At 37.3% G+C, this 26,537-nt stretch overlaps 1 protein-coding gene across 2 annotated transcripts in view; it reads right to left on the bottom strand.

Annotated features, from left to right (window-relative positions):
* The window catches only part of GPATCH2 (G-patch domain containing 2), a 221,380-nt gene that overhangs the window by 87,870 nt on the left and 106,973 nt on the right, over window positions 1–26,537 (bottom strand). For both annotated transcript variants that reach the window (XM_001489520.7, XM_023632692.2), the window contains exons 7-8: window positions 8,581–8,620; window positions 1,367–1,437 (exon numbers count right to left, since the gene is read on the bottom strand). In XM_001489520.7, coding sequence (XP_001489570.1) covers window positions 1,367–1,437; window positions 8,581–8,620 — 111 coding nt within the window. The remainder of the gene's footprint in view (window positions 1–1,366; window positions 1,438–8,580; window positions 8,621–26,537) is intronic.

Genomic DNA, 26,537 nt, shown 5'->3' with positions numbered 1-26,537 from the left:
CAAAGATTATATTGCTTATTTCTAATAATTACATGTTTTTTATTCAATTCTGCTGGATTAATTCTAATAATGATCTGTTGCCTGCTCATTTTATTTCTACAAACATTTTATCCATAGTTATTTATAATCTGTATTTATACAGATTATAATTACAATCTATGTTTTATAATTTTAGGATCTGCATTCTTAGAAATAAATATAATAGTTTTAGGCTGACTATCAGTGATGGTCAACTTATTATATGTTTAACAATTTTTGATTGTCTAAATTAGGCATGTTGGATAGGATTCACATTAACTTCTGCAGATATCTAGTGGGTTCCACGTTAGGGTGAGTTTGTACAACATGGTACTTCAAAGCCATATTGCTTTCTTGGGAATATTAAGCACAGTGGCTAGTACACTAAGCAACGGGAAGTCATGGGATGCAATGGTGGCTGCTGAAGCCAATTATCTTGTTAAAAATTGAGTAGGTTAAATCTCAGGGCAGTAGTTCTGATCAATGTTCTGATAGCCATTTTCACCTAAACAAAAATTAAGTTTTCAGAAACACTACATGCAGAATTTGAAAATATATTGTCTAAAACAATAAACTGGGGCGAATTCTTTCAATTAAAGAAAGAAAATAACATCAACTCAACAATATAAAATGACCAAGAATCCAGAAGCACTTTTTTTAAAAAAAGAGTATATTTTCCATAAAATAATTTATATATTATTGGAATAAATATACATGTTGCTCTCTCATAAAGTTTAAATACCATTTAAGTTTGGGGAAAAAAAGATTAATTCTACTTTTTCTTTTGTTTTGAGGAAGATTAGCCCTGAGCTAACTGCTGCCAATCCTCCTCTTTTCGCTGAGGAAGACTGGCCCTGAGCTAACATCCATGCCCATCTTCCTCTACTTTATATGTGGGACACCTAACACAGCATGGCTTGCCAAGCGGTGCCATGTCCGCACCCAGGATGCGAACGGGCAAACCCCGGGCTGCTGAAGTGGAATGTGCGAACTTAACTGCTGCGCCACCGGGCCAGCCCCTAATTCTACTTTCTTAAATTAAAAAAATCAAATAATTATTCTAAATCTTGATAAAAAATTCACTACTTATGGGAGACAGAAATTTTCTTTTCTTTTAAAACTTCAGTCTTTATTTCTTACCAGCTTTTAAAAATACCAATAAAATGGTATCTTTCTTTTCATTAGTAGAAATTCTGAAATAGATTCTTATAAAGAATACATAAAATATTTAAAGCTAGCTCTTTAGAACCAAAAGCAATCCAACTACAACTCACCATATTCATATCTGTATGAAAAAAATGGCCCATGACTTAATGATCAGAATTAAAAGGGATTTTGAATTGCTTACCTGCTGGCTGTTTTCACAGAACAGGTTTTCTTGTGCCCTCTTTCCGCTCGGTTATCTCTCAGAAGCTGATGCTACACAAAATGTTAAGACAAAGTTGTAGAAACAAAAATATTTTCATTATATTATTCTGTAAGTAAAAAAGTACTCTTCTAATTCAAAGGGACACTATTTGGTCACTTGCATTACTTTTTTTTTCCTACTGGTTTCTCCTAAAACAAAGACTACTACTTTCGCTAGGGATGCCCCCGACATTCTTGTAACCATCTTAAGAGTTGCCGGCCATTGCTTCCCTGACAGCTAACCCACTCTTAAAGTCACTTAATATACAGCCGAGAGCTACAGGTCTAGAACTCAGTTCAAATACTGGGTCTCCAGAGTGGTCCTGGTTAAAATAATGTAACCTCCTTATCAATGGCCTCTACTATTCCATTTGGCTGTGAATTTTTTTTTTTTTTTAGATTTTATTTTTTTCCTTTTTCTCCCCGAACCCCCCAGTACATAGTTGTATATTCTTTGTTGTGGGTCCTTCTAGTTGTGGCATGTGGAACGCTGCCTCAGCCTGGTTTGATGAGCAGTGCCATGTCCGCGCCCAGGATTCGAACCAACGAAACACTGGGCCGCCTACAGCGGAGCGCGCGAACTCAACCACTCGGCCACGGGGCCAGCCCCTGGCTGTGAATTTTTTTAAGCTTTGTCACCTACACTGATATAAAAGATCTTATATTATATTCTCTGTATTTACTGGCCTAACATGGTAAAAACACACACTTAAAACATTATTTTTCAAAGAAATTATTGGCTTGGAAATTTATAATTAGAAATATGTATATATTTGATTGCCTCCTCAAAATGCCTCCCCTTCCACTTCTCTTCACACTTGCTTTACCTAACTAATTGGAAGGAAAAACAACAAATAGTCAGTACTCTTTACTATGTTCACTCAAACTGTAGCTTATCTTATTTACGCAGAAATATGATTATACGCAAGACCAGGCTAAAAGGAAATTGTACAGCGTATTAGAAATTAACCCTAACAAAAATAGAAATCTTAGAAGTAATAAGGCAGGATGGATCTGGGTTCTAATCCCAGCTGTGCCAGTAACTAACAAGTCATTAGGTTTTCATCACAGATCTACCATTTACAAGCTGTGTAGCCTTACACTAAGTACTTAACCTCTCTAAGTCTCAGTCTCCATCTGTAAAATGGACATAATAATGATATCTACCTGGAAGGCTGCGCTCAGTGTTAAAGAAGATAAACCGTGTAAAATGCTTAGCACTCGGAGTGGAACGTAAGAAATACTGAGAAAATGTTCAAATGTTACAATTACGATTATAATTAATGAGCCTGATTATCAGTGGGTATTGTCTGACCAGTCTCAATAACTTTTAATGAAATAACTGCCTTGAACTGTTTAATGACATCATTTAGAATCAATTATTAGCAACATCTGGCTATCTTTGAGAAAGAATAGAACTTAATTAGATCACCAAGAATGTGGCTATAACATTCATTCTTTCAGGAATGTCTTAACTAAATAAGTATATCTTAAATTTCTCTTAAATATCTACTTCTTTCTATCCTCACTACCACCACCCTAGTCCAGACCATCATTTTCTCTCACCTGTAACAATTTCCTAACTGGCCTCCTTGCCTCCAGCCTGGTTCCTAATTAGTCCATCCTCCATATTGCAGCCAGTAATTCTAAAATTGGAGCTGATTAATTACTCTCTTCAAATAAACCTTAAAATCTTGTACAAGGCTTTCACGGACCTTCATAATTTGGTTACGTTTCTAAAATCATAATTTACTACACTTCCTCCTACCCCCAACCTAACCTCCTTACTGCTAAATTATATGTCCCAGCCATATTGGACTTCTCAGTTTGGGGTGTGTACCACATTCTCACTCGCCTTTGGCCCTTTGTTTCAGTTATTCAATCTGCCTGCATCCCCAAGGGCCAGCACAGTGTCTGGAATGTTTTTAGTGCTCGATAAATATTTGCTGAATGAATGAATAAACAAGATAAAGAAATAGTGAGTGAGATCTAGCATCTGATATGTAGCTGAAGCCATATCTCATTATGATTCCTTATAGAAAATAGCAACCATTTATCTTAAGTCCATTAATCTGAAAGTGTTTCAATTTAGAAACACTTCGTACCATGAAAACGAAATTATTTCTGAAAATAAAAAAATTAATTGCTTTGGCATTTCTAAGTCTAGTGCCTTTGAAAAAATAACATACAAACCAACATTTGTGACACAGATAGCTACAGATGACATGATGAAATCTCTACCTCCACTTTAAATTGATAGTACTAATTAACTAACTTTTCTAATTTTAAGATAAAAGACAGATAGTTGAACATTATTCCTGTGGTTTGTGTTAAAACAGTTAAAACAAAAGACTCATGGGGCCGGCCCTATGATGTAGTGGTTAAGTTTGCACGCTCTGCTGCTGTGGCCCAGCGTTCACAGGTTCGGATCCAGGGCATGGACCTACACACCACTCATCAAGCCATGCTGCGGTGGCATCCCACATACAAAATAGAGGAGGGTTGCCACAGATGTTAGCTCAGGGCCAATCTTCCTCAAGCAAAAAGAGGATGATTGCCGGGAATGTTCAGTCAGGGTCAATCTGCCTCACCAAAAAAACACACACACAAAAAAAGACTCAAAATCCCAGACATAAAGTTCTGAAATAAGAAAAGAATTCCATAGTTTAGTTTTGAAAAATGCAACTATAATGACCAACATAAGTATTAGGTTGTACCTATTAGGCCTGGATAGTTCTCAGAGAGGCCACCACCCAGATGAACTTAAATGAGACAGCACCCTCTCTGTACTCCAGTGTCAGAGCTCCTTCTATTAGATGCATATCAGGATGTCTTTTCTTCCTCAAATTTATAGTTTTGATGGGCTTTGTATGTAAAAGGAGACAAATGTTAAGAGTTACCTAATACAATGCACCTATATTAAGAAGCCATCACAAAATTATCCTATTTTATCAATAAAATTATAAATCTGGGTGTACCTTTGCAAATTTAAAATCAAGCTCAGATAAAAAATACAGACTCAGATCTCTGGGCCAGGAGTCTAACAAGTTCATAGGGGAAACTAGATCTTGTAAGGGACAAAAATGAAAAAATTAATCCAGAGTGTTACTCAAATAGGACACATATTTGTGTTTGAAAGGTTCCCAACATCTTTCTGCTGTGCCCCAAAGAATCAAAAAACGTGGGGACGGAAATCAGGTCATGAATTCATGAGGAAAGACACAAGAATCCTTGGGCTCTGCTCTAATAAGCAGGAATAGCTCATCAGGTTTTGAGAAATTCTTCAATCATCTTATTGATAATTTTTCTGTTTCCTGGGACTCCTATCAGTGTCACAAGTGAGGTCACTTTTCAGGGTTCTGACTCAACAATGTCACCTCTGATTAAAAATAGAACTTTGAATATGGTGCGAAGTGCTTCTTACCTTTCGACTTTCAGATTGCTGGACTTAGGCCAAACGGAGACACAATTCCCTTATTAGTGACCTGCAGATGTATATTAAAAAATGACTCATATAAGAATCACATGAAAATTCATAAACACAAAACCTAGTCCAAGGTGAGGTTTACACAAGGTACACAATTAAAAAAACTGCTGAGTTAAACCAGGGAGAGAAGTGTTCAGAACTGGATAATGGTTCTTATAGTTATAGAAAGGGAGTGAAGAATTTCGTTGGCTATTCATGATGATTTTACAAGATTACTAAAAGTTCCAAATGCCTAACACAAGAATAAGAAGCAAAGGGCAGAATTCTTATTCCACAATGATCCTCCCTTACTAGCGGACGCTCAGAAGGCATTCAAGCTCAGGAGTGTTTCCATTAGCAGCCACTTTACAGCTAACTTCTCAAATGTCTACAAAATAATTTCAAGTCTCTTCACACTAAGCCTCTTAGTGTCCTCAACCTTAAAAAGAAAACTAAGTAATACCTAAACTGTGATCTATGACTCCTTAAGATACCTGTAAACGCAGTCAAAACGTCAAACCGTGAGATATTCAAGGAGCGAAAGCCTCAGAGTTAAGAAAGACAAAACAATTAAAAAATGATGCTGTGTTTAGTTGCCTCTCTGTTATTCCTTCCACTTGTGAACCAACTTTCACACTTCTCTTCTGTGGCTTTTATTGTGTCCTCTCTGTGGTATTCCTAAACATTTATCAACAGACTGTAATGATTGATTTTCTGCCCCAGATTATAACCACCTATGCTGTTTTTATTAATCTCTCTTTTTGTAAAAATAGAGAGTATCTGATAGATAATGGCTGATGGATAATAGTTATTTACTAAATGTGTAATACAGGAATGAGAAGTATGCATGGTGCAAATGGAAAGGGGAGTTAGCGCTAAGGAACAGAAAGAGGAATCATCAGATGGGGAAACTAGTGAGGGGTGGGATTTCAAAAGAAGTGGAGTTAATGCTACCATTTCTGTATGTTTATAAGTTGGTACGGAAAAAATAAAAGGTGATCATGCACGCTAATAGTCATTCATTCAACAATATACGGAAGAATTTTATAGTTCTTCATGGTCTTGCATTTCATCACTTGCACCTAGGTTTAGCCAATGGTTTACTGTGCTGTAGGTAGGTCTAAGTTGAACTAAGAAATTTGTATGCCTCAAAATGTAAGTAGTCTGTATGTGTTTGTACACATACATGTATGTATAGCCATTCCTCATTATTTGCAGAATCCGTATTGTCAAATTTGCCTATTTGCTAAAATTTATTTGTAATGCCCAAATCAGTACTTCTGGCATCTCTGCAGTCATTTGCAGACGTGCACAGAGTGGTAAAAATTTAAGTTCCCTGTAGCGCACATTTTCAGCTGAGGTCTGACAAGGCGATGCTCTGTCTTTGTGTTTCAGCTCTCACACTGTAAATGTGTCTTGTTTGCGATGTATTTAGTGCTACGTTTTTTGCATTTTTGTGTTCTTGTTTTTGATTTCATTGTTTGCAATGGCCCCCAAGCACAGTGCTGAAGTGCTGCCTAATGTTTCTAAGTACAAGAAGGCTGTGATGGGTCTGACAGAGAAAATATGTGCGTTAGATGAGTTTTGTTCAGGCATAAGTTATACGGCTGTTGGCCATGGGTTCAATGTTAATGAATCAATGATATGTATTAAACGAGGTGTCTTTAAACAGAAAACCACATCAAACAAGGATACGTATGGAGTGGTTAGTGAAAATGTGTGACCAGAGGGTCTCAGGGACCTTACCCAGTATTTTCCCTGCGAGCAACGTTTCACTATTTGCCACTGTAGGGTTTGCATCAACTTTAAACATAGATAGCTACCACAAATAACAAGAATCAACCGTATTTATTAATTAGTAACCCATCTGGTCAAGATAAAAATCTGAAATGGTATATCAAAGTTTAAGCAAAAGGCTGATTCAAAAAATGGTCAAAAAGACTTAAAAAATTTAAAAGAAAAAAATTGGTCAACTTTCTTCTTATGTTATTAGCTACTAGTTAATTTTTAAGTGCAGCAAAAAAGCTTGGCTGGAAGTAACCCATTATACTATAATTTGAAACATAAATTTACAACATCACTTTAATATCTTGCAAATTCTAAAGGGCAGAAAATGAGCTTTAAAAAATTGTACTTGGGGAGCCAGCCCTGAGGGTGGTTAAAGTTTGGTATGCTCCACTTTGGTGGCCCGGGTTCAGTTCCTGGGTGCAGAACCACACCTCTCCTCTGTCAGTAGCCATGCTGTGGCAGAGGCCCACATAGAAGAACTAGAAGGACCTATATCTAGAATATACAACCATGCACTGGGGCTTTTGGGAGGAGGAAAAAGAAAAAAAGAGAGAGGAAGATTGGCAACAGATGTTAGCTCAGGGTGAATCTTTCCCAGCAAAAAAAAACCTGCACCTGTTTTAAAAAAATTGTAGTTTTGGATAAATTATATCCTGATGCAACTTACTACTAGAAGCAGAATCTTACTGTAAACATTGTATAGGGAGGGATATGAACCATTTGGAAAAGCACAAAGTCTAATTTTTATATTCTGAACAATAAGATACAACACATCCCAGATGTAAGCTAGCCTAGATAATTTCCAAATCTTTAGAAATAGTGGTACATGTTCTATTATCAATGTGAGAAATATCTTTAAAGGGGCAAATCACTCTCATGGAAAAAGGCAAGTTTACAAAAATTCATTAAAACTGAATTCACATGATAATTTTCTTGAATTAGGCTCACATGTGTTAAGAAATATAGTACAGTTTCTAATGAAGCATTTGGCATTTTCTTTTTATAAGTAAAAGGAACTATGGTATATGCAATCAACTGTGGACCTGCTGGCCAGTTTAAGAAATAAAACATCACCAGTACAGTTATGTTACCAATTACCATTACCCAGCACGACCCCCTCTTTACCTTCCTACCTTCCTACCACTCAGAAGAAATGATCCCTGTGGATCTGAGGTTTTTTCATTTGCATGTATTCAAAGGTATTATATATCACATTTTTGGCTCACTTAAAAAATTACTTTTATAATCCACAATGAAAAAAACACTCAGCAAGGATGCAAACGCTAAAATGTAGATGCTTTAAAATTTATCAATAATTTAAACCTTAAATTACCTTAGCATGCTGCAGAGAGAGAACTAGCACATTCAAGGGACAAAGAAAGTGATGACTTATTTTATACGTAAAGTTAATTGGAATGAATGTCAAGTTCTTGCTGCATCAGTGAATCATTGTGCTGCCACGTATACTAATAAGAAATTAAAAAAAAAACCTCATCTAGAAATATAAACTTTTAAGAAACTATTACGACCTTCTAAACTTCAAAAATAAAAACTCTCTTGCTGGCTGATCTTACGCTTAACACAAATCAACTTTTAAAGCATATTACTATTTTGAAAGCTTAACTTTCTGAAAAACAAATATAAATGGTGAAATCCTACAAACAAGTGAATTCCAGAACCTCTCCATGGAAGGGACACTTGTGACTGAGGAAGGCGGCAGTAAGGGAGAACGCTGATGTTTCTTGAGGATCCTTCAGTGTATTAAGCTCTGGCACAAATAACTCCTTTTTAAATAAGCTGAGATTTAGATACTTTCTCATAAAGCTGATCTACTGCACTGAAGGGAGATAAACACTTGAAAGAGACTGAGTAACTTCCTTTGGGATGAGAATGTTCCTTACCTGGCCATGCTCTGTCCTAGCCCCAGGGCTGAACCAATGTCTGCAGAGGAAAGAGAAAAGCAGTTATTAGCAGGAGCCTGGCTCAAAGCCCATGAGCTCACACAATCAACCTGCGTGAGCTTTAGGAAATGTGGTCGCCACCAGCAACAGCGCCTTAAGTACGCTTTATTTTAATGGATATTTCATGTAATTCTAGACTTACACCAATTTTGACAGAAATATAAGAGTGCTCATAACCCAGTAATTTTCAATTTAATAAGCAAACTCAGTTAGAATTACATTTCCATTTAATTATGTTAACATAAACTGCTGGGACTGTATTCATTTTATGAATCAATTCTGGTTATAAAGTCTACAAACGCTATCATTTACCACAACTTAATTATAGCACCATTACAACAAATTATGACCTTCTGATTGTTGGAGTTTTAAAAAACATTAAAAATACAAGAATATTATATCCTCTGGCTATGTCCCCAGGAACCATCACACAAGCCCCTTGATGTGAATTCTGGAGCATCAGCTGAAGGCACCTTGAACCCATGGCTTCCATAGTTATAACAATCTGGATTCGGGCTGAGAACAAGTTCAACAACATTTAAAATATAGAAGTCACTGCACAGTCTTTCCTTCTCACATTGTGCCTGCCTGGCCCACCCTACACTGCTTCAGCTTCTCCTTGGACTTTTAATAGTGACCTACCTGGCGATATTTTTCAAGAGGAGTTGCTATCATTAGCTATGTGTCCAGTCTTCTGGCAGAATTCTGCATAAAAACTAATTGTAAACATCAAGGAGTCGAAAATCCAGAGAGACATTGTGGCAGATGAGCCAACGAAAGCCCACCATCACAGGGCATGATACAGTTTATTTTTTTCCAGAACAATAATATTGAGTACCTCTACGTACCAAGCACTCTTTAGACACATAACATGTATTGTTTCCTATGCTCAAAAAAACCTTACTAGGTTACTCTCATGTTCCAGATGCAGAAGTGAGGATCAGACATTAGGTTATTTGCCCAAAATGTGCTTTCTCCATACCATACTGTAGAAGGACAAGGGGCTTCCATTGAAAGGGCACATTTCCTGGTACCCTCTAAGACTCCGAGGCATTCTCTAGCCTCTCCAGTACCAACATGTGGGCATAAACAGCCTCTATGTTAAAAGGATTTGTCTATGTCCTTACTGGAACATTTCTCAAGCTCACAGACAGCAATGCTCCTCGGCAGCTGAGATTCCACCTTTGATGTGGGAATGGAAACATTGGTATTGTAAATGACAACTGGATTAATTACCACCTAGAAACAAATTATTCACTGCCATTCCCCTGACAACGTGCCTACACATTTCCCCCTCTGCTATGGATTGCGCCTTCTTCTTTAAAGAAAAAAAAATTTAATCAAATGCATACAAATAGTTAAAACACAAAACAAAACAAATAAATGAAAAGGTTTAAAAACACTAGTGTTTTGTCTTATCTATCCTGATCCCTAATCTCTGTCCAGAGAAACCACTGTCAACTCTTTCAGTCTTTTCTTTTGCTACTTAATGATGCATTTGTAAAGAATATGGTTATACCGATATTTTGTGATTAATTTATTTTAGACATGAAGGACTGACTTCCTATTATTATAAATTTAACTCTTATACTACTCCCAACCCCCTATTTCTAGTTATAACACCATTTTTAATTATTGAATTGTGAATACTGATATTATGACTACATGAATACTTTGTGCTGCTCACTTTCTTTCTGTTTCTCCTAAAGTTGGTAGTTGCCTTGTTTTTCTTCTTTTGCTGTTTTTTCTATGTACCCACTGACCTTCTTTATTAGAGCTGTCAAATCCTTATTACTGTTAATTTTCAAATATTAAAAAAATCTCTGATAATATACCCGTCTCTTACTCCTCCTCCCTTTTTAGCCCTGAGAGATCTCCTTCCAAAAGCCCTTTGTCCACTTGGTCTCATCTGGTTGCTGTTCTCCAGATCTGCCCTGGAGCTTCCCTCTGCTTCCACTGGGGCTTCACATGACTTCTCTCCTTTGCTGTTACCTCTGTTTCCTGTTTCCCAAAGCTTCTCAGTTTATTTCTGCCTTTTCTCAAATCACTCACTTGCACAGTATTTTGAGAGTGCTTGAGAAGTACTTTGTTTGAGCTGTTGAGTTGATCTTTTTTCTTCCTTATTTGTCTGCTTTCTTCTTCAGGTAATTAGTTTTCAATACACCAATTCAATATTTCTTCTTCTTCTTTTGCATGTGATCTGTACCTTTCTTCTCTGGATGTTTTCAAGAGTTTCTAATTTCACTAGTAGTGGGCCATTTTCCTTTACTGTGTTAGATGAGACCTTTCAATCTACAGATCTGCGTCTTTCAGTATGAGAAAATTCATTCATTCGTTTTCTTTTCCCTTTTTTTTTGTCTCTCCTTCTAACATTTAATTGTTAGATCTTCTGGATTGATCTGCTAAGTTTTCTTATTTTTCCCACCTAAAATTTCTTTGTCTTCTTTTTTTTAATTTTAATTTTTCCTTCTTCTCCCCAAAGCCCCCCAGTATATAGATGTATATTTTAGTTGTGGGTCCTTCTAGTTGTGGCATGTGGGATGCCACCTCAGCATGGCTTGACGAGTGGTGCTACGTCTGCACCCAGGATCCGAACCAGCGAAACCCTGGGCCAGTGAAGAGGAGCGTGTGAACCCAATCACTGGGCCACGGGGCCAGGCCCTCTTTGTCTTTTTATTAAGTTATTTCTTCAACTTTTAAAATTAAATTAAATTTTTTATTTTGAGATAATTGTAGATTTACATGCAGTTCTAAGAAATAAAACAGAGATCCCATGCACCTTTACCTAGTTTTCCAAAGTGGCAACATCTTGCAAAACTATAGTGTGATATCACAATTAGGATACTAACATTGATACAGTCCAGATACAGAACAATTCCATCACAATGATCCTTTTTGATGCCCTTTTATAGCAACACCCACTTCCTTCCCACTCTCCCTCTTCTGTACTTAACCCCTGTCAACCACTAACCTGTTCTCCTTTTTCAAACAATTTTGTTATTTCAAGAATATTACATAATGGAACCACAAGCTGTGTAACTTTTTTGGATTGGCTTTTTAACACTCAGTATAATTCTATGGAGAATTAACCAAGTTGCTATGTGTATCAATATTTTGTTCCTTTTTATTCTGAGTAGGATTCCATTGTATGGAAGTACTACAGTTTATTTAACCATTCACCCACTGAAGAACATCTGGGCTGTATCCAATTTTGGGTTTCTACAAATAAAGCTGCTGTGAACCTTAGTGTACAGGTTTTTGTGTGAATATAGGCTTCATTTCTGTGCGATCAACGCCCAAGAGTACAACTGCTGGTTACTATGGTAACTGCATATTTAGTTTTATAAGAAACTGCGAAAATATGTTCCAGAATGGCTACACCATTTTACAATCACACCAGCAATGGATCCAGTTTGTCCAGTTTGCCCACATCCTCATCAGCATTTGACGTTGTCACTATTTTTTATTTTAGCCATTCTGATAGATGTGTAATGATAGCTCATTGTGGTCTTATTTGCATTTCCCTAGTGGATAATGACGCTAAACATCTTTTTGTGTGCTTATTTGTCATCTGGGTATTCTCCTTGGTGAAATGGTTGCTTATGTCTTTTGCCTATTTCCTAATTGGATTATTTTCTTTTTACCATTGAGTTTTAAAAGTTCTTTATGTATTCTAGAAATTAGTCCTTTGTTAGAGATGTGGTTTACAAACACTTTCTCCCAGTCTATATCTTCTTTTCATCCTCTTAAAGGGGTCTTTTGCAGAGCAAAAGTTTTGAATTTTATTAAAAAGACTATCCTTTCTTCATTGAATTACTTTTGAACTTTTGTCAAAAATCAGTTGACCATACTTTGTGTGGGTCTATTTCTGGGGTGTCTATTATATTTCATTGATTTATATGTCTATCCCTCTACCAATATCACATACTCTTGAATACTGTAGCTACGTTAAGTCTTGAAATCTGGTAGAATGATTACTATCCATTTTATTCCCTTTTAAAAATTATTTTAGTAATTCTAGCTCCTTTACTTCCCGATATAAATTTGAGAATAATCTTGTCTTTATCTACAAAAAAATCTTGCTGGGATTTTGATAGGAACTGCATTAAGGCTGTATATCAATGTGGGGCGAACTGACATCCTCATTTTGTTGAGTCTTCCAATCCATGAACATGGAACGTCTCTCTATATTTTTAGATCTTTATTTCAATTCATCAATTTTACCTTCCATTTTATCTTTCATCTCTTTTATTCAATTTTTTCCCAAAATCTTATTCACGAAATTTTTAAATATATGGTTAAGTTGAAAGAATTTTAGCATGAAGACTTACAAATCCATCATCTAGATCCTACCATTAACATTTAATATACTTGCTTTATCAGATATCTATCGATCTATTTTAATAATGACTTCTGATGAGCAGGCACCTTTTTATCTCACTGTTTTGGTCTTTTACATGGAAAGCTTTTCTCAAATATTTGATGATCTGTAGCTATCCATTCACTATTTAAGAGGCACTAGAAACTGATTGGAAGAGATTTTCCAATGAATAAACCTTCCTAAAGAATGATCACACAACAAGTTTCTATTCATGGGGAAAACCGACAAAGGTTAATATCTTGTGGTCTTTTTAAATCTCAGATTGGTGAATTTCTTAACAAAAGAATTACTCACTTTCTTGACTGGGACACGCTATTCCAGCTCCATGACTCACCCTGTTTCTAAGTTTTCAGCTTTTCTAGGTCCTGTGAGGGGTAAACTGGCATTTCCTTCAGCAGATGCTTAAGTTTATGGTCCTTCTATCTGCTTAGTTAGCTGCAACCCACCAACTGCTTTCCATCTCCAAAATCTGGTTGAAACCTCTAATCTCCTGAGGCGTCCTCTCCTTCTCTGTCATTGTGTATTTACACCTTTTTCTTTCTTTCTGGTGGAATCAGGGAGGAAAACTGAAAATAAAAGTTCAGAAAGGCAAAAAATCCAAGAGACAGTGGTATCACTGAAGCCATAAAGGGGAAAGTTTCCAGAAGGGAGCAGTCACCGTTGTTGAATATCATAGAGAAATCAAGTCTGACAGGACTGACAGAACACAGTTGAGAGGGATGCTGGTGATCTTGTCCAGAGAAGTTTCCAGGGAGCAGTGTGGGAAGAATCAGGATTAGTACGTCATAGGTGGGTGCCGAAGAAGTGGGACGTGAGGAAGCAGAGTTGGTACAGTATCATTCATTCTTTCTAGAAGTGCAGTGTTCAAAGTATTTGTGTGTAAGAGAGAGAGGTCAGAAGGAAACTAAAAGAAGAGGTTTAGAATGTAGTAGATAATGAAAGAAGCTTTTGGAAGAAAAAAGCTCCTTTCAATCAAAAGCACAGGTGTTGGAATCAGCCACAGACAGGAGAAGAAAAATCTAAGAAAAAAGGAAGTGAAAGAGGTATGTTTGGAGAAGTTCACCCAAATTTGAGGACCAACAGCCTTACTTCGCAAAGGTGAAGAAAAGGACAACTTCTCAGAGGGATGGCTGATAGCAAGGGCTTGGTGACTTGAGATATAAAATAGCTTTTGGGGACACAAAAAATGTTGTTAGGCAAGGCCACATGAAAGCACTGCTGAGGGATCTACTGAGGTGTAAGGTTATAAATGTGTAGTAGCAACAAATCATATAATCTTGTGATTTTACCTGGCAGTGCTCAGCAGAGGAGCAGTGAAGATGGACAGCTGGATTGATTGACCTAAGGTTAAGCGTTTATAGGGCATTGTGGCAGGCAGAATTAATCCACATCCTTGTGTAACTTCCTCTCTGAGTACAGGAAGGACTTGGAATATGATGGGATATTCCTGTGATTAGGGTTATGTTACATGGCACAACTGGCTTTAAGAAAGGGAGAATATCTTTGGTGGGCCTAAGCTAATCAGGGGATGCCTTGAAGGGACTGGCCTCTTGTGGGTGAAAGAGATCCAAAGCATAAGAGAGTTTCAAGGTGAGGAAGATTCTCCATTGCCAGCTTTGAAGATGCAGGGCCATGATGTAAAGACCCGAAAGGAACTTCTAGGAACTGAGATAGATCACTGGCTAACAACCAGCACGAAAACCAGGATCTCAGTCTTACAACCGCAAGGAACGGAGTTCTGACAACAATCTGCCTGAACTTGAAAGTGGATTCTCTTACTCAAGTCTCTAAATGAGAAGACAGCCAGCTGATGCCGTGATTTCAGCGTTATGACACGCGAGGCAGAGAATCCAGCTGAGCTCTGCCTGTGTCAGATACAGGATTTGCAAGTATTTTCTCCGAGTGTGTAGCTTCTCCTGTCCTCTTATTAGTAGGGTCTTTCATAGAACAAAAGTTTTAATTTTGTTGAAAAGCTTTCCTTCCTCTATTGAATTGCTTTTGTACTTTTTTCAAAAATTAGTCGAGCATATTCATGTAGGTCTACTTCCGGGTTCTCTATTCTGTTCACTTATGTGTGTATTGCTCTACCAGCACCACATGCTCATGATTACTGCAGCCCTCAGAAATGGTGAGCTAGTAATGGGTATTCTTTTAAGTCACAAAGCTTATGGTAAATTGCCATGCAACACAGAAAACTAATACACAGAGTGAGGACACTGAAGGCCATGTACTGACCGGTAGAGGATAAATCAGAAAGGAGAGGACACCCCAAGGAGGATGATGGAGAAAATGGAGGACTTTTGGAAGGGCGGTCTTGATGAGTTTAAAGGGAAGTAAGCATAAGAGGAAAAAAAAGGCTGGAAGAATATTAGGTTGTGATAAGAAAATGACAGAATAGAGTTGAAAATTTCAGAGCTAGATTAGTTCTGGGTGATGGTTATGTTCACACATGCAGATGAAGATCACTGGAGTCAAGAAGGAAAGTCAACTGTGCTAAATGCCAGCATATATCACCTAAGGCTCACCGCAGCTCTGCTGCTAACAGGAGAACCCAACATTTATTGCACCTTACTAAAAGCCAGGCACTGTTCTCATTTAATCCTTAAGGAATCTCGTAAGGTACATACTATCCCATTCTGCAAAGGAAAAAACAGGCTCACACTAGGTTAAGTGACCTGCCAAAGATTTCATAACTAAGTAGCAGAGTGGAATTAACACCTAGGTATTCCGATTCCAAAGCTCCTGTTCCTTCCAACCATTATACATATCGTCACCAACTCGGAGAGCAGAAATTGATGCAGAAAGGAAGACTGGCACAGGTGCCAAACTCCTCCCTGAATGAGGAGGAATAGATGGTAGCAGGAACATCAAACAAGGTAGGACTTTTACACAGGAATGAAAAAGGAAGGATCTAGAAGGGGCAGTGATGTGGCGGGAAAACGGTGGCCTCTGGTCCCTAGGGCTTATGGGAATGAGAGAAGGCTAGAAGTTACCTTTGGGCAGCCTGACTAACTCACCCTGCCAGATTTAGATGCTTCCTCTTCTAAACTTTCCATGTCTTTGCACATATCTCCATTAAAGCAGTTATATTCATATATTGCAGGTGTTTGTTTATCCTGATAAAATGTCGGAGGTCCTTGAGAAAGGGATAATGATAACTGTAATAACAGAACAGTAATAGTAGTTGTAGAAATGTCGCAGTAGTAAGAGAAGTAGAAAGAAGAGCAGTAGAAAGACCACAGCCACTCAGTAAATGCTGGATATGTGCTGGGTACCATGCTAATGGTCACACGTAGATTAACTTATTCAAACCACACAACAACCTCATGAGATAGTTCTATTACTCTCCAAGGTCACAAACCTAGCAAGTACTGGAGTTCAGATTTGGACCCAGGCTGTCTGATTCCATACCTTGCATTTTTAACCATCATTCCCCTTAAATTGCTCTCAATTAGAATCATTTTTTTGGAGGGGGGGAAGTAGTTTTTCCAGTTTGTTCTCTTTTCTCCTCCCCTCTTTTTTTTTGTACTACTGGAAAATAAAAGTCACTTAATAACTTTTTAGTGAAAAAATGAACAAATAAGGAAATACGGACCAAGTAGGGTCTTTGAAAGCCAAAGAGTAGAATTTATGTAAAGCTAGAGGAGGAAAAACGGCATGGAAGAGGATGAAACTGTAGAGGTGTTATTTACATTGGAGCCAAGGTTCCCAAAGGGACTCACAAGAGGGTTAACAGTGAAAGATGCATCTGGGAGGAGGGAGCACAGAAGAGCTTGCAACTGATCAACCGCAGGGAACGCTTGGCTGAGACACACAGCTGGATTGCCTGTTCTCAAGAATCAGAGGGGCTGAATGTGGTTTCCAAGCTCAGTTCCCCCTCTAGGATACAAATGCAGTTCGGGTCTGTCTAGGAACAAAGCTTGACATATATTATTTCATTTAGTCCTCACCTATCCGCTGATTACAGAATCAGCTGTCACCTATTGAGCTCTTACTAGTATGAGTAGAGCTGTAATGATTGGCAACTAGAGAGTGGAAGGGAGTTGTTTTTAAAATTTTTTTTTTAAGTAACAAGTGGACAATAAATCCTTAGGAAAGAAGGTTTTTTGAACTAAAATCTCTGAAAATGCAGATCTCCATACTAATTCCTTCTCATGGTTCCTTAACCTCTTTCCCCAACCACAGTGTTGACCTACAAGTAGCAGAAATGTATCGGATTTCATGAGAAGTGAATTAATATTACATCCAAGCAAAAGGACAAAACCAACCTCAAAATTCTTAACTGAGGTCTCCTGAAATGTACTTTTTAGAAGGAAAGAGCTAGAGCAGCTTATAATACAGATTTTTATTTTCAGAGTTCCTATTTTTTTTATAGAGTTTCTATTTTTGGCAGCATAATTTTATATTAACAGTGGTCTTGTGTAAATATACATATATATAATAGCCTAAATCTGTGCTCTCTAATACGGTAGCTACTAGCCATATATGGCTATTTAAATTCATATTAAAAGTTAAGTTCCTCAGTTGCACAAGCCACATTTCAAGTGTTCTGGACACATTTGATTAGTGGCTACCCATAATGGGTAGTGTAGACACAGAATATTTCCATTATTGTTAGAAGATCTATTGGACAGTACTAGTCTACATAGATTATCACAGAAAATTCAAATTAACTTTGGAAATGGTATATAATCTTCTACACTAAAACATCTCTGTAAACCGTAACTATTTTATTGAAGAGATTTGTAAGTATGAAGAAGTACATAACAGAAAGGGTGGTTGGTGGGGAAAGGGGAAGTAGAAATATCTGCTGAACTCCTAACTCAATACCCTATAACAGGATTTCATAGATCAAAGTATGGAAATCAAAACTGAAGGGAGAGGATAGAGTACTAAGAAAAACCCACCTGGCTAGGTAAGAACTAGGTCTTGAGAGCAGCTACAACTGGGGATGTCAAAAGATCAAGGCACATAAGACACTGACAGGGGGTTCCAGATGACCTTCAGAACCTAGGATGATACGCAAATTTTGATATTCTTGAGTCTATCTCTGGCCAGTGGTTCTCAAAGTGTTGTCTTCAAAGTGTGGTCTATGTAGGAGGGAAGAGGTCTCTGAAATAGTGGTAACTAGTAGTCATTGTATTCTTCACTGCCATGAACTTGTGGGGGAAAAATAAATAAAAGGAAGCCAGTGTCACTTAAGAATATTCTTGATATTGCAGTAAAAATTTTTATTAAATCTTAACTTCTGGGTATTCTTTAAAAAATTTTTTGTGGTGAAATGGGAAGTACACATGAAGTATTTCAAGTGCATTTGAAGTACAACAATTGTCTCAAAGAAAGTACTTATGAGCCACTGTTTTCATGGAAGACCATTTTTACCTCGAAGAATGACTAATGGACAAATTATGCTTATTTATACTTGGCTATTTGGAAGACATTTTCTTGAAAACTAAGCAACTCAAGCCTCTAAATTTAAGGAAAACAACTACTTGTAACTCATGATAAAGTTTGAGCCTTCAAGCAAAAATTAGACTCAGACTTTAAAAAACGTGGAACTGCTGCCATGAAGCTGACAGTTTCCCAACACTTAAAGTTTGTTGTGGTGATATTAATAAATGTGAGTTTTTCCAAATGAACAATGTATGATTTACTAAATGATGTACAAGTGATCCTTTCACAGTTCAAGATAGACCAACAGATTTTAATGTAATAACGCAAAACAAGTTCATTGATATGTTTTCAGATTACACATTATAATTAACCTTTGAGAAACAACCACTCTGTGTTTTGGAGTAGTATCAAGGAACATCCACACCCACAGTGATCTGAAAAGTCTATTAAAACACCCCTCCCTTTTCCAGCTACATATCTGTGTGAGGCTGGACTTTCTTCATATGCTCAACCAAAATAACATCTCACCACAAATTGAAAGCAGAAGCAGCGATGAGAATCTACTGTCATCTATTAAGCCAGACATTAAAGTGATCTGCAAAAACAATGTCATGTTCTCAGTAAGTTTTTTGGGGAAAGGATGGTTATTTTTCATAAAAACATGCTATTTGTGTTAACAGGTAATGGGCTTATTTACTACATTTTTTAATGAACACACAAATACCTCCTAAAATATCCTTTTTGCTCCAAACCAGGTCTTGATCAGGAGGTCTCTAGCTCAATGAATGGCAGCACCAACCTTCCAGTGGACAACTGAACTCATCTCGGGCACCTTTCTCTCTCACAATGAAACCATCAACAAGTCTATTATTTCATAAATATCTCTTAAATTCACCCAGTTCTCAATACTTCTGGCACCACTTTAGTCCAAACTATCAAGTTTTACATGGAAAGTTACAACTTTCCTTGTACCTACTGACTTTAATCCATTCAGCACACTGCAGAGCTAGTGATCATTTCCAAGTTCAATTCTGAATATTCAGTTATTCATACCCTTACTCAAGCAAACAAATAGATATTCACAACCAAATCCAAGTCTTAAGTGGCTTTCCACTACTATTATGAGTGGAAAGAATCCCTAAAATGGCCTCTCAGAATTAGCACCATCTGGTCCTTACCTACCTTTCTCCAGTCTCATCCATACTACGTTCTCTTTCCTCACATTCTTTTAGTTTCTAGAACAGAGAAAGTGTTATTCTCTCTGCTTGAAATGCTCTTCTTGCCACCATTCATCTAGTTCTCGGGAAATCTCATCTTAAAATTTTTTTTTTTGGAGGAAGATTAGCCCTGAGCTAACATCTGCCACAAATCCTCTTTTTGCTGAAGAAGACTGGTCCTGAGCTAACATCCGTGCCCATCTTCCTCTACTTTACATGTGGGACGCCTGATACAGCATGGCTTGACAAGCGGTGCATAAGTCCGCACCCAGGATCCAATCCGGTGAAGCCCGGGCCGCCAAAGTGGAATGTGTGAACTTAACGGCTGGGCCACCAGACTGGCTCTTTAAGCTTCTTGCCCTTAAGGAAGCCTTCCCTATCTCCAAGTCTAGTTCAAATTCCTGTTTTTAAAGTTCTCTTTTGGAGTACTCAGCTCACTATAGGATAATGCATTTATGTGTCAGTCTATAATTATACATTTATATTTGTGCTTATTGAGTAGTATTTTCTCTATTAGGTTGTGCCACAAGAACAGCGATGATGTCTGCTTTATTCATTATTGTACACCCAGCACCTAGCACATAGTAGGCCCTCATAAATATTTTCTGAATGAATGACTTGAGATATAGGGCAGAGTTTATCAGTTAGAGCCAGCATGTTCTTCTACATGAAAGGACAAGAATAAGAGCACTGGGCTAGGTGTTCTTTCAGATGTTCCGGGTTCTTAGGGCTCTGTGGACTGGACAACCAGGATGGAAAGATATTCCTCATTCATTGACTTCTCTATGAAACAAAAAGTCTATTCTAAAACTATGCTCTAGAGGCCCTTCTAAAACATCATTTCTTTTCTTAAACTACGAATCCAGGAAGGTCAGCCTGCTGTGGTTGCTACTCATGGTACCTCATGCTACACCAGAAAGATCTAAGTTTGGATACAGGCTCTGGCACTTACTAGCTAGCTGAACTTCGACAAATTACTTTCATTTTCTGATTCTTGGTGCAATATTGTGATTTATAAAAATATATATATATCTGGTCATTCAGGTGACTATATTTCTCATACATAACTGGTCTTCGTCTATGCTTCCTGACTCACAGCTCCCCAAACCCTTGGAATTTCCTAAGTGTTGAAAGTGACAAAGTTGTCTCTTGTTTTATTAATGAGGTGGCTTTTGGACCCCCACCTAAGGATGGGAGCTGGTTGCCAGAGGAACAAACCATGAGATTAGAGGCTTGGAACTTTCAGTCCCACCCTCTAACCTCTGGGGAGGGGATAGGGGCTGGAGGTTGACTCAATCGCCAATGGCCAATGATTTAATCAATCATGCCTATGTAACCAAGCCTCCATAAAAACCCAAAAAGGCAGGGTTCAGTGAGCTTCTGGGGTGGTGAACGTGTGAAGATGCAGGGAGAATGGTGTGCCTGGAGAAGGCATGGAAGCTCCGCTGGCCTTCTCCACACCTTGCTCTGTACATCTCTTCCATCTGGCTGTTCCTGAGTTATATCCTTTTACGATAAACAGGTAATATAGTAAATACAATGTTTCTCTGAATTCTGTGAGCCGCTCTAGCAAATTAAAAGAACCAAGGGAGGGAGTGGTGGGAATCTCTGATTTATAGCTAGTTGGTCAGAAGTACAGGGAACAACCTGGACTTGTGATTGGCATCCTGAGTTGGAGAGGGTCAATGGAACTTCTAATTTGTAGCCAGTGAGTCAGAAGCTCAGGTGACAGCCTGGGCTCGAGACTGGTATCTGAAGTGTGGGGGAGGGGGACAGTCTTGTAGGACTGAACCCTTAACCATGAAATCTGATGCTATCTCCAGGTAGACAGTGTCAGAATTGAGTTGAATTGTAGGACACCCAGCTGGTGTCACGGAGACTTGCTTGTTCTTGGTGACAAGAAGTGTCAGAAATGAAGTGTTCTTTGAGAGTTGTAAAGGAGACACACAGGAGAGAAACAGTAGGAAGGAAAAATGTGAGTTCTTCCTTTACACGTGGTTTCTTGCTCAACTATAAAATAAAAGTAATCTCACATCCCTTTTTGTATTGGAAGGCTTAAATAAGATGAAGAAATTGGCACATAGTAGGTGTTTAAAATAAATATTAATTTTCTTACCACACAGTACACAGTGGAATATAATAATTCGTGAACTTTTTTACTCTGTGAATTTTTGCAATAACTACCTATTTATTCCTAAACGTCAGCAGAGACACCAATGTTCATGGGCAATATTTCTAGGATCCCCCAACAGATGTAGCATGTTATCAAATACATAATAGATACTTAATATATTTGTTTCTTTAATTGACTTTTGGTTGAGGAGAGTACATACAGTGTGTGACTTTAAAAAAGTCAAATTATCCATAAAATGGGAGTGTAATACAGCTCTGACTACTTCAGAGAGGCAGTAAAAACATTAAAGAAAGTGGTACATACGAAAATACTCTGAAAAATAAAATATACTGTTCAAATAAAGCATCATCAATATCTTGAAATATTTTATACCTAGTTGAATAATCTTTCTATGTTTTATATAAGTACTTTGTAAAAATGTCTTATACAAGAAAGGACTGTTACCCTCCTCATTCTCTAACTAAAAATTAAGACACGTAAGCTAAATGACTTACCCAAGAGAATCATGATAAATCAGGAGGAATTGATCCTATATCTTATTTATCTCAAACTAAAGTTAAAGCCACTTTCACTATAAAGCAATAGATGCTAAATTTCAAAGTGTGAAAGTATTCCCAATGAACATAAACCTTTAATCCAGGCAAATCTTGCTTTAAGCAAACTCAATATTTACACAAAAGATAAAATAAAGGGAGAATATTTGCTTTATAAAGGAATTCATCGTAGGATTATACATAGGCATCCTTGTGCATTTAAAATGTTTTGATTTACATAGAATTCTTCAGGTAAATATCTTCTACTTTAAAATACAATAAAAGCAAAATATAAATGTCAATTTAAAAATCAATTAATAAATCATATTTGCTCAATTTAAAAACAGGTATCTCACAAGCGAATGGAAAAAAAGTTAGGAAAAAATTCTGGAACCATTTAGAGTCAGTACATAAAGGGAGGTGGAGTGAAGAAAAAGAAACCCCATTTGATGCCTTAAATATTTTTTAAAAATAGGTAATCATATATTAATTTCATTTTCTACATTATAATATTTGTATTTTCAGAAAGTCAACAGAACAAATAAATGTGAATTTCAAGATTTAACATTATGCTTTTCTCAGAAATTAGACGTAATTTCTCTGCTTTAGTTGAATTGAGGTTCTTATTCCATACACAAAAATCAACTTAAAGGAATTAAAAACTAGAATGTAAAGATCTGAAATCCTAAGGCTCCTAGAAGAAAACAGAGGGGGTAAGCTCCTTGACTGTGGTCTTGGCAATAATTTTTTTGGATTTGACACCAAAAGCAAAGGCAACAAAAACCAAAAATAAGTAGGATTACATCTAACTAAAAAGTTTCTGCACAGCAAAGGAAACCATCAACAAAAGGAAAAAGCAACCAACAGAATGGGAGAAAATATTTGCAAACCACATATCTGATAAGGGGTTAATATCCAAAATATACAGGGAATTCACAGAACTCATAGCAAAAATTCAAATAACCCAATTAAAAAACAAACATAGATATATTTCTATTGAATAGATATTTTTCCAAAGGAGGCATACAAATGGCCAATAGGTACTTGAAAAGGTGCTCAACATCACTAATCACCAGGGAAAAGCAAATCAAAACCACAATGAGATATCAACTCACACCTGTTAGAATGTCAATTATCAAAAAAACAGGAGCTAAATGTCAGTGAGAATGTGGAGAAAAGGGAACCCTTGCACAGTGATGGTGGGAACGCAAACTAGTATAGCCACTCTGGGAAACACTATGCGAGTTCCTCAAAAATTAAACATAGAACTACCATATGATCCAGCAATCGCACTTCTGGGTACATATTCAAAGGAAATGAAATCACTATCTTGAAGAGATATCTGTACTTACATGTTCACTGTAGCATTATTCACAATAGCCAGGGCGTGCAAACAACCTTAGTGTCCATCGACAGATGAATGTATAAAGAAAATGTGGCATATATATACAATGGAGAATTATTCAGCCTTAAAAACAAGGAAATCTTGTCATTGGCGACAACATGGATGGACCTTGAGGGCATTAGGCTCAGTGAAATAAGCCAGATAGAGAAAGTTAAATATTGTACAGTACCACTTATATGTGGAATCAAAAAAAAAAAAGAAAGTCGAACTCACAGAAACAGAGTAGAATGGTGGTTTCCAGGGTCTGGGGTGAGGGGGCGGAGGTGGAGGAAACAGGGACAGGCTAGTAAAAGGATATAAAACTTTCAGTTATAAAATAAATAAGGTACAGATGGCAGCTATAATTAACAATACTGTATTGTATGCTTGGGATTTGTTAAGAGAGTAGATTTTAAGTGTCCTCACCAAAAAAAGAAAAAAAAGGAAAGTATAAATATGTGAGGTGATGGATGTGTTAATTAACTCGACGGTGGGAATCCTCTCACAACGCATCTGTATATCAAATCATCATGTTGTACACTTTAAATATATTACAATTCTACTTGTCAATTATACCTCAATAAAGCCGAAAAAGAAATGGGCAGCTAAAACTGTGCAATACCCTGGCAGGGCATTTGCTGCAATGAACAGCAGTTGTCATCTTAGGGTGTAAATAACAAGGAAGGTCTTCTAAGAAAGAGAAAAAGAGGATAGCTCACCAAATTGGATATAGGTGCTGTGTCCTGCTGGGTTCTAAGTGCCCCATTTCCTGAACGGGAGTTTGGCTGAGACAGCCTGCCTTCTCCACAGTCCTGTAGGGTATATGCAGGCACTTCTAATTTACAGGCCACCATACTACAAGGAGCCATTGTCAGATGTGATTAAAACTTCACTTCACTCAGCTGAGATTTTGAGATAGATGAAGTAACTGGACCAGATTCTGAAGCAGTCTTCTTTGGGAAAGCCAGGAAAAGTATTTGACAAAGTATGTATACAAGGGAGAGAGTGTGTGTGGATGTTGAGACATCAATGAGCTGAATATGACATTTTTTTTTTTTGAGGAAGATTAGCCCTGAGCTAACATCTGCCACCAATCCTCCTCTTTGTGCTGAGGAAGACTGGCCTTGAGCTAACATCTGTGCCCATCCAACGGTAACTGGAGCCAGATTGTGGAGGGCGTTTAACGATACGCCAAGGAGTTTTCTCCACTGGCGATACGCAGTACTGGAAGTTTTCAGTAGGTGAATAAAAGGATCAGAACCACACCTGAGCAGTAGAAGTAAATAGTATGTACAGTCATGTTTCACTTAACAACGGGGATACATTCTGAGAAATGCGTTGTTAGGCGATTTCGTCATTGTGTGAACATCATAGAGGGTATGTACACAACCCTAGAGGGTATAGCCTACTATAGACCTAGGCTAAACGGTACCAACCTTATGGGACCACCATCGTATATGTGGTCCGTTGTTGACTGAAACACCATTATGGGGTGCATGACTCTACTGACATAGTAAGAGAATGGGGACAGAAAGATTCACTAGGCTCCTATAATAATACAAAAGATAACAGAGCTTTAATTAAAGTAATGGAGGAGGAAGTGAAAAAGACTGGGTCGGCGTGAGACCATGAAGAAGCTGGACCAGCAGCATGTAGGATGTGAGGTAGTAAAACGACTCCATTTTGGTCCTGAGTGTTGAGAGAAGGGAAATCAAACACATTAGGATAAAGTAGGAAACTCCAAAAATAGTGACATTTGAGTTTCGCCCCCAGAGAATTTTATTTAATTGACGGAGAACCAATGGGGAGAGTGGTGTGGAAGGGATGTCAGGAGAATACAATGAGGGTCATACCTGCTAATTGGAGAGGCAATACTCAGTTGGCATTATTCAATTTGTCCTATTTTAAATTTACACTTTCGCGTCTTCATTCACTCAATAGCTATTTACCGTCTACCAGGCACTGCTAACACAGGATCACAGTGGTGATAAAGAGATATGGAATTTGTCTGCCCTCAGAGCATTAACAATTGTTAGCAAATGAAATTTTTGGTTTTAAAAACAACTCAAATCTACTTGCTAGAGTTTTTGTTTTATATCAGAACAGAAAATTAAGAAGAAAACACACAAGTCTTTTGGTTGTCATTCCGAGATAAAAAATGCTTTACTCTTTTCATTTTCCTTTCTATCAGAGAGACAGTAGACAGAGAGGTCTTACAGGATAATAAAAATGAATGAAATAAGCTACTAAAACAGAAAATTATGATATCATAATCTATAAAAAATAAATATCTATATAAAATAATAACCTATCTAAATAATATTTTACATTATAGAACTTATATTAATAATATATATAAGCTATATCTGAACAATAATTTGTTTTATATTTCTTAAAGAGTGGATTTTAAAAAATAGGATCTAGTGGATCCTAATTTGATTGCTTGCCAGAAAAAATTCATTCAATGATTAATTCATGTCTTTCCATACTTTCAGGCCTTTCTCCAGTTCAACCAAGTTCACAGGAGACATCTGCGACCGAGCCAAAATATATAATGTATTTAAGCTATTCCAACAAAAATGTATCTGGAAATAGCATCTATTCTATCCAGAAATTCACCCAATAATTCACCCAAGTCAAAGCTCAACTGCTTAATTTTTGAATTACTTAGTAAATTAGTGTCTTCCTTTTGTTGGTAAATGGAAATATATTCTGGTCCCTTCACAGCTCCTGCAGGACAGGAGCAGAGAGTAGAGAAATAACAAGAAAAACAGTCACTTACTCTTCATTTTAGTACTTTAGAAAGAGTTGGAGGAGGAAGGGAGTAAGGACAGAAGAATAGGAGGAGAGCTTG

The sequence above is a fragment of the Equus caballus genome, chromosome 30 (genome assembly GCF_041296265.1).
Source record: "Equus caballus isolate H_3958 breed thoroughbred chromosome 30, TB-T2T, whole genome shotgun sequence".
Classification (NCBI taxonomy): Eukaryota; Metazoa; Chordata; class Mammalia; order Perissodactyla; family Equidae; genus Equus; species Equus caballus.
Note: the sequence above shows the minus strand (reverse complement) of the source record. Positions and strands in the feature narration are given on the sequence as shown.